At 29.0% G+C, this 9,954-nt stretch overlaps 1 protein-coding gene across 1 annotated transcript; it reads left to right on the forward strand.

Annotated features, from left to right (window-relative positions):
- Positions 1–3,797: 3,797 nt before the first annotated feature.
- Positions 3,798–9,485, forward strand: LOC130892923 (protein fork head). The gene has a single exon (XM_057798631.1). The coding sequence runs from the start codon at positions 4,188–4,190 to the stop codon at positions 5,478–5,480; it is 1,293 nt and encodes a 430-aa protein (XP_057654614.1). The 5' UTR covers positions 3,798–4,187; the 3' UTR covers positions 5,481–9,485.
- The last annotated feature ends 469 nt before the right edge of the window (positions 9,486–9,954 follow it).

Here is a 9,954-nt window from a genome sequence, read left to right on the forward strand (position 1 = left end):
AGTGTGTCTGAAAGATATCGTGCACTAACTATGTTTTAATAGCCTACACTCGCCAGATGATGTATGGCTGTGGGTCTCTCTTTACGTTGAAACTCATGAATATGCAACTACTGGTAAAAGGTTTATCTAAACGAACAACTTTTGAATTTCCGCCATTTCATATTAAAATTTATATTCTCACTTATTTAATATTCACGACTTTGAATTCATTATATTATATTAAAAGGTAATTAATTAGTTATTATAATTAATATTTATGTTTATAAGATGGTACATTAAATGAATATAAAGGAATTAAAGTATTAAATTAATGCTAATCAAAACCTAGAGAGAATTTTTAATTTTTTTATTGGGTATTCTATGAAACATTGATGATAGATACCTATTAGAAGGAAAGTAACTAATTTGAAAATAAAACATTTTAAATTCAATTTTTTGTAAACATAGGAGGATATATTTAATCATGTCGAGCATCATTTCAAATGAAGGACAAACGAAGAAGAAGAGTACAATGTTTTTAATAGCAAACCTTGAAACGATTTTTAAAAATGAAATTGTTGGAAGCCGTTACGCATAAATGATATGTACACAATAATATACATTGTAAACAGAATGGTTAATAACGCCGTTTTGGTATTCACTTAAATGTGATTTTAATGCCAATGAATATGATTATTTATAATTAACTTAGTTTAATTGTAAAGAACTTGATAATATTGATACGAGTGTTTGACAAACAATAATATTTACTTGTACGTCTGAGAGGATATTCTGAATTTCAATAACAAAAAGTTGTAGGAATTGATTAGGAAAAAAAATACCTTCCTCATTATTATGGAATCAGTCGATTTTTTTGTTATTCTTGGTGTCACGTTCGATAATGTTCCCTAAATACATAAACAAATATTTGTCTTTTCGGCCTCATTATGAATGTAAAAACTATTATAGAAAGAGAATTATCGATTTCGAAAAAACTTAACTATGAGTTATTTTATATTAAATCGATCCAATTCACAAAAGAAAGTAAAATATAAAGTAGTTTTTCCAATTTAATTGAATTATTTTCAACTTCATATAAATTGTAGAAGTATTAGATATGAATCAAAAAAATTTAAGAATTTTTGATTATATATTTTAGAAAACTTAGTCGATCTTTTGATAAACTTTTTATTTTTTCTCGATAAATTGCTGTCGATGTTAGCAACTTCAATCTTTTTTAATGAAATCTTTGGTAGACAATTGAATATTTGAGAAAAATTGGAGCAAACAATATTTTATTATTAAGCAAACACTAGGTAATTCACACAATGTGGTTATGAAATTTTGATAATGAATATGCAGAAATAAAATTTGTTGATTAATATAATCATATGAAAACTATTAAATATTGACCAACACCACGTTACGTGGTCAAATTAATAATAATACAATACACGTTGAGTAATAAACACCCCAAAGCAATATTAAAAGGCAACTAATTATATAAAATTAAAAAAATAATAATCAAAGTTAATTATTTGAAATAAACATATCGAACAAATGAAATTTTTAATAATAATTAGAAAATCATTGTTCTGTAAATTAACAAATATTTATAAGATAAGAATTCATTATAAAATCATTAAATCTGGACACGACAAATAAAATCGGTAATTTGTCAACAATCTTAAGATAATTTTGGTAAATATTTGAAATAAACAAGAATATTGGGAATATTTTGTAGAATATTTCATTTTGATAATTATACCGGGTATACGAAAACAACATTGATAAATAAATATAAAAATATACATTGTTCCTCATATTACAGTTTTTTTAATTTCCTAGATCAGCAGCTTTATACGGCTACGAATACTGATCCCCTTTCTTCACCCTCGAGTGCTAATATTCTAGAATTTCCGAAAGAGTTATTCGAAAAAAATCGTTTTTACCTCGTTCTTCAAATTTTAGACATCGTCTGTAATCGCTGGGAGTTGAATCTGGAGAATAAAATGGTTGTTCAATTATTCCGTAGGGTGTTTGAGCTATTGTAAAGGTGAACTTGTGATTCAATTATCGTTTAGAATAAATATTTTCGAGCGAAAATTATTATAAAGCAAAACTTGAAATTTTGGCGGAGATATTTGTACTTTCGCCATATTCTAAACAAAAACCAATAAAATGGGAAAAATAAATAAAATTTGCGAAATAGAAAAAAATTATCTACACAGAAACAAATGGATTCTAAAATTTCGGAAAATATTCTATACCTACAATGGTGGTTGTATTGAAAATAATTTATGGATTTTTGGACTATTAAATTGGTAGATATTTAACAATGTATATTCATTTTGAAAACGTCGAATCACAAATTACAACATAGTAAGAAAATACCTGCAGATAATTATTTTATGGACAAAATAGACATTCATCAACATGATAATTAAGAATAGTACCTGGTTTAATAATAACCAATGAAAAAGTAACTATAGAAATTTGAGATTTTTCCTTTTCAACATATACACAAATGTCAGTTAATATACAAGAAATAAAATTTTTTGTAAGAAATGCTTCGAACAAAACAAAGAGAGTTCAAAGGCCACATCTTTCAACTAAGTTTTCGCGTCTTGAACTTGTTTGGGTCTTATTCGAAATGATCGGAACAAATCTGATAAAAAATGAAAAAGCCGACAAAACGTATCTAAAAAAAACAGAGGTTTTGATAATAACATGATTTTCATCTCATTCCAAGTGAAAATCTCGTCGAAAAGTTGGATTTTTCCGAAAATGATACGTTTTTGATTCGAAAAAACACAATATTGTTGCTTCGGAAATCTCAACAGCAAATTATTGTTTATTTAACGCCTATTAGAAATAAACAAAATGAATATAAACAGGTTTTTTTACTGGATGTGAACTAGTGTCATGTCATTTTTGCTATATGGTCAATTTTTTGAGCTTTTCATCATTTTATTTCCTTTTTATATCAATAATTAATAATGACACGGAAGATTTTTAATAATTGTGAATTTTTGAGCTACATTAAATACGCAATTCGAGTTTCTTTATGATCGTTATACGTATAATATAGAACCGACGGCTACAAAATATGTACTTACTACTACATCCACTTATCAAAATAATAATTTAAGTGAAAATTTTGAAAGCAATGAAAATAGTCATAAAAGTAAGAAAAAATCAGTAGAATGCTAAAAAACAAAAAGAATTTTTATAGTGAAAAATTAGTAAAAATACGAAATTCATTTCTAATTATGACAAAAACTAATTCTTCTATAATTTTTATAACAGTCTCAACTACAAAACTTTAACGAGAGAGGTAATATCTTTGCAAAAATAAGTAGTAGCGTATTTTTGAAATTTTATTCAATAAACAACGCATTTTAATAGAGATACATAGTACGTACCTAGTAAATATATGTTATATACCTACATATTAAGATGTAAATGTTGTATACGATCAACACAACACAATAATTATTAATATTATTGTCGTCAAACTAAGTAGTAGATAAAAAAATAAAATTTCAACACACTATAAAGGCAAAATTTCCAACTCGATGTTTCTCGTCTTTCAGAAGAAGAAATCATTAGTTCATACATCACTCGTTTCGTGGCGTCATCGAAATTAAATGGGAGTGGTCGCGATCTTCCCCTCGACACATTCTACCGCCGGCCCCGACGTTTCCTCCAATCGTCTCCTGTTATCGTCCACCCATTTCCATAGAAACGAGTCAAGGATGCGCGTGATTAGTCCTGGCGTTGCTATGGCGATGCTCCCTCTCTACGTTTTTGTATTTGACTATCCAACGCTCTGGGTACTTCAGACTAGCTTGTAGTATCTAAGTAAACAGGCTGCCAGAGGTATTTGTTTTTCCAATCAGTGTAGGTTTTGGAATACCTAAAGTGTTAAGTTGTTTGTGAATTTGATCGTGATGTAAACAATGAAACAAAACCGACGTCGTTCGAGATAGAATCAATTAGGTATCGATAGAAACGGAATCGTCGAATAAAAATACACATAAAACAAACGCATTTACCTACCGCCTATTTTTCTCTAAAACGTATTTTTTTTTTATTTTGTATTAAAAATAGTGTCGAGTGAGTGAATAACGCGAACGAACTAAAAATAATAGAGACCAATTTAATAGTGTGCAATAATATAAAAAATAAATAAAGTGGAGTGAAATATGTTGACGCAAAAACTATATCCAGACGTAAATAGTATGTCGACGGGAGCTAACGCGATGTCTCCGATGACGACGACTTATTCGATGAATTCGATGGCGATGGCTCAAATGAATTGTTCACCGCAAGCGCCGATGTTCGGTACTAGTATGTTGAATACCGGAATGACGTCGACAATGCCGATGAACAGAATACCAACTAGGATGGATCAAACAATTAACGAAACACCCCAATTAGGATATACTACGATAGGTTCGCCGATTTCTAATATGAACGCTTGCATGGGAGCCGCCATGACTTCCATAAATAATTACAATACCGTCGGTAGAGGTGATATAGGCGGCGGCGATACTTCTCCTAATAGCGCTTTGCAAAGAGCCAGGGCGGATAAAACTTATAGAAGATCTTATACGCACGCTAAACCGCCCTATTCTTACATCTCGCTTATAACAATGGCCATACAAAATAGTCCTCAAAAGATGTTAACCTTATCCGAAATTTATCAATTTATTATGGATCTATTTCCGTTTTATCGACAAAATCAACAGAGATGGCAGAATTCTATAAGGCATTCGCTTTCGTTCAACGATTGTTTCATAAAAGTTCCTAGAACACCCGATAAACCCGGTAAAGGATCGTTTTGGAGTTTACATCCCGATTCCGGTAATATGTTCGAAAACGGCTGTTATTTGAGACGACAAAAACGTTTTAAGGACGAGAAAAAAGAATTAATTCGATCGGCGCATAAAAGTCCATCGCACAGCGTCGACAGCAGTAGCAGTTCCGGTAAGAAAACTCCCGTACAACACGGCGGCGAAGATAAATCGCATCATTTAGATAAAACCAACGAAAATTTGGGTTCGATGTTAAGTTTACATCCGACGAAATTAGACGTCGATCAAATGAATCTTTTAAACGCCAACGATTTACATAATATGCAACAACATCATCACCATCAAAATATGTCTCACGAAGAATTATCGGCCATGATAAATAGAAGTAATCATTTAGCTTTGTCTAGTGAACATCAATCGATGTTACATCATTCGCCTATGAACCATCACCTGAAGCAAGAACCCACCGGTTATACCCCTTCGAATCATCCCTTTTCGATAACGAGACTTTTGCCCGCCGAATGTAAATCGGATATCAAGATGTACGCCGATATGCAATATGGAAGTTACAACACGCTCAGCCCTTTGCCGAATCCAATCCATTCTCATAGTACTATAGGTAACGATTATTATAATAGTCCTTCATTATATCATAGCTCGTCGGGTACGACGTCCTTGTGACAGTATCCTTTAGCTTAAAAATGTATATTTATCTTTTCCTCGAATATTTTTTTTTCTATTATGTATCTATTATCTACAGACGGATTTTCGTCGGATAATAATAATATTCTAATTTATATGTATATGAATATAGGTATATTTTTGAGGAAGCATTTGAAATGAAAATTTAATTTAAGTAAAAATCTCACTTAAAATGCGGTTCAAGAAATGAAAATACCTAAAAAACTACCTAATTAGTAATCTAGAAAATATTAGCTAAATTATTATTATAATAACCATTTCACTTTTCGAAATTTTTATCGTAATATTTTGTTATGAAAATTTATTAGTTCTTTTGTTAATTAATACAGGGTAAATATTCTTTGATAAATTATTGTGTACAAATTCTTTTTGAAATTGGTACAAATATCCTTTTCAAAAATTATTATTTGTTTCGATCGAATCTTTAAAAAGCAATTCGAGTTTCAAAAAGTAAAGAGTACAAAGAAAATATCACGAACATTTTTATTCAAAAAATTAAAATCGTTAAAATAAATTACTCAAATTTCAATGTGGATATGAGTTTCCTGCTACAAAAATTGATATATATTTGAAAAAAAAAAGAAAAATAAATGCTGGTATTTCAATAAATATTTCATTTTTCACAACTCACACAATTATTACATATTTCATCATTCTGTATATATACAGGGTGCTTCTAAATACGTGCGACAAAATTCAGGAGGTGACTGCTCGTATGAAATTAAGATGAGTCTTTCATATAACTGAATTTCCTCAGCGCACCCCTTTCAGAGATATTACCCTTAAAAGGTGGTGACTAAGATTGAGATTTCATTTTTTTTTCTAAACGTGTACGACTAGAGGTGGACCTATTCAGATTTTATTACGAATCGTATTAAATTTTACAACTTTAGTGTTTTCCACTCAATTTTTAAAAAAAATTTAATAATAAAAGTATTACCAAATAAGACAAGTTATTTTATTTTATAAAACTTCATCTTGTTTTTATACGAAATAAAGTAAGGGTTGCTAATTTCCCCCTTCGCGAGTGCAGTACGCAAGTTTCTATTTTCTATTTTAGAAAAAAAAAATCACTCATTTACTCATCATCTTAAGTGTGATATTTCGGAAACGGGTGGGCTAAAGAAATTTTGTTATAAGAAAGTCCATAACCTCTCAATTAATATTCGTTTTATACGTACATAATTTATCGTGTGTAAATCGATATTTTTTATCTCTGGAAAGATAAAATTTTTACGAGAGGAACTAAATATTTTAGACATGTCTCATCTCACATCATCATTTATTTTTTTCCGTAGGATATAATTTTTTTAACCAATACTTAATATTTTTACGATGATAAACTATTATCAATTTTAAATGTTAATTTTCCGTTTGTAATCATAATATAGTGTCATCATTTGAATATGTAGATTTTTGTATGAAAAATAGTTTTGCTATCGAAAAATTTGGAAAAAATTCATTAACTGCAATATTTTATTCATTGTGATCAGTTATATAAATGTTCTGACCTTTTTTTGTGTCCATCTTCAACAATAGATAGGACAAAGCCCATAATGTGTTTAATTAGCGCCATTTTATGATGTATAAGTGAATTTCGAGTATTGTAAGGTCATGGTAGAGTTCAGAAAATGGAAAGAGCCAATAAAAGCCACTCGTTATTCTATACTCAGCATTAGCTCTAATAAAGTATCGAATTTCCACTAGTCTCCGTCCTATACACACACACAGCTTGACTCATCGCGTTATTTTCAAAAGTCTCTTTAGAATATTTCGACGTATGCAATATGGTTCTTGTTTATAGAGTAATTATTTTTTTCAATCTCCTGTTAATTAATTATACAATTAAAATTGAAATAGCGTAAATGTGGTTTTAATTCAAGGTTTGCCGTTTGTTTGATGATCGTGTTAAAAAGAGTATTTATCATCAAATTAATAAAAAAAAAATCATTTATTCGAGAAAGTATCAGTTATTTATTGTATCTTTTGTAGAATGGTTTTATTATATAAATTGTTTGGATTCCATTCTTTGTTTCTTTTTTGTTTTGTTCATCATACTGTTGTGTTGAATTATTTCTTTGTACTCTTATAAAATTTGAAGAATATGAATGTAGTATCGAATTTAATCGGCACGATTAATGAAAATCAAAGTTTGTTAATTTTGTATGATATGTATAAATGTAAATAGCGTTTTTTTCTGTACATATATATTTTTTTATAATCTATATTACGTTGCAATATAAAATATCCTATTAAATTGTATAAAATCAAATCACAAAATTGTATATATATTTTTTTATGTCAAAAAGTATATCTAACGCGATATATATTAAAAACTCGAGTTGAAACCAAGTTTTTATTTTGATATCCCTTATACCTACTATGTCGAGTATTTGTGTGGTCACCTCATATAATTTTAGGGTCACTTTACAAGTTTTGCCTTTGATGTTTATTTTTATGATCTGCTAATAGTCGAGAAGGTCCGTTTTACCTGCAGTTACCACTTTTGGTTCCTTTATTTTCTACACTTTCAAAAAATTTCGATTGCATATTTTGATTTCGTCATTTTCGAATTGTATATTTGAATTATTTCGAAATAATCCAAAATGTTTAGTAAAATTTCAATTACTATGCACGATTATTCCTTTTTTTCTTAATAATGAACTAGAATATTTCAAAAAAGGCAAAATCCAAAAATCTAAAGATTTTTTTTGTCATTTCATCAAGCAAATCAACAGCATGTAATGATCGTCATTTAAGAAAAATGAAATAAGTATCGTTTTTAAACTTTGGATATCGATTAGGTGATTAAGAATATCAAAGTAAATCGTGTTAATGACAATGGTATGATACAATGATGATAGTTATTGGTTGCAGACATAATACAAATAAATACAAAGTTTAATTCTTATCTATAACAATTTTTAGTTATTCGACGTACCTACTCTTCGAAGTTTTCCGCACCATGAGTGAGATTTTTCAGTAAATTTTTTTTTTGTTTAACAATAATTTGATCCAAAATCGCCATTCAAAAAACTCGTTGGAATAATAAAAGTACATTTCGAGAAATATATTTTTTTTATTATTGGCACATTTGATTTACGAATTTGATAATTTGAAAAAAATCTTATATTTCCATTGAAAAAGATGAAATTTTCTCACAATACATTTTCAACTAAAATCTGATATGGCAATGAAACGAAAAGAGAAAGAATCAATCAACTATAAAATTTTTATTATGTGTGGGAGCTCTTCAAACTAAAAGCTAACTGCAATCTTTTCCTATTCGAGTATCAAACTTCTGACACCTATACTAATTTTTTGATGGTCCATAAAATTTTATTACGTCGAAAATGTTGAAGAAAAAAACGTGATTCCTATAGTTCCTGTTAATTTTGGATTGAATTACGACTAATATCAACAAAAAAATTAATTTGAAGGAAAGCTTTAATCGAAATATTTTTGATTTTATACTTTACATATTTTCTCAGTTTTTAGTAAAGCTACAACTTTTTGAGCTACAGGGTATAGACGGATATACGAAAACTAAATTTAACAACAAATTAGTTTTAAATCGAGGTGGTAGATATACTTAGTGACCAATAAAATATATACAATTTTTGAAAAATCTCAAAGATTGACTTGGATCTGTCTGTTTTTGTATTGTGTATAAAAAATAAGTCTAATGGGTTTTAAAACGCTTATGAGTTTTTCTTTATTGTAAAAAGTTGTATGTAAATTTAATAAAACAAAAGGTACCGACGACGAAACGGTGTACCTTGATCAATACATTTGTGATGTTTTTAAATATTATTAATATTTAATTAAAAATAGTACCTAACTTCGAAAGAAAAAAAACATTTTTAATTAATGTGCAACTATGAACCAAAATTTGTATATAGTAAATAGAAAAAAGAAAAAAATGTATATGATGTATGTATATCGATTTTTTTTGTCATAAATAAATGTTTCGATCTCTTCAAATAGACTTTTATATTTATTCAACCCCACCCTAATAATTTCGCTACTACGAGGGTTGCTATATTAATTTTGGGATATGTCAAGTCTGTTACGAGTGCAATTTGAATTGTTTACATATACTTGAAACATTATATGACTTTCGACGTGCATTAAACCAAACAGCAAAGTACCGATCAATCAGCTTCGACTTCTGGCGATCAAGCACCTTCTCCAGCCACCGAGTATTGTTGGTTTTCCGAATTCAATCCTGGTCAAACTACACTACAACAATCAGTCTTTCAATATGACCCAAATCCAACAAAAGTTATTCACCCATAAAGCAAATTGTCGCCTCACACACTAGTTCAAACAAAAACGTTTTTGACCAGGCAAAACATCGAATTGATGGGTCATCCGCCGTACAGTCCTTGTGGACTCCTTGATGGAGAAAATTTTGAAAAACAATTATACAAGCCATACCCAATTATATTAG

The sequence above is a fragment of the Diorhabda carinulata genome, chromosome 4 (genome assembly GCF_026250575.1).
Source record: "Diorhabda carinulata isolate Delta chromosome 4, icDioCari1.1, whole genome shotgun sequence".
Classification (NCBI taxonomy): domain Eukaryota; kingdom Metazoa; phylum Arthropoda; class Insecta; order Coleoptera; family Chrysomelidae; genus Diorhabda; species Diorhabda carinulata.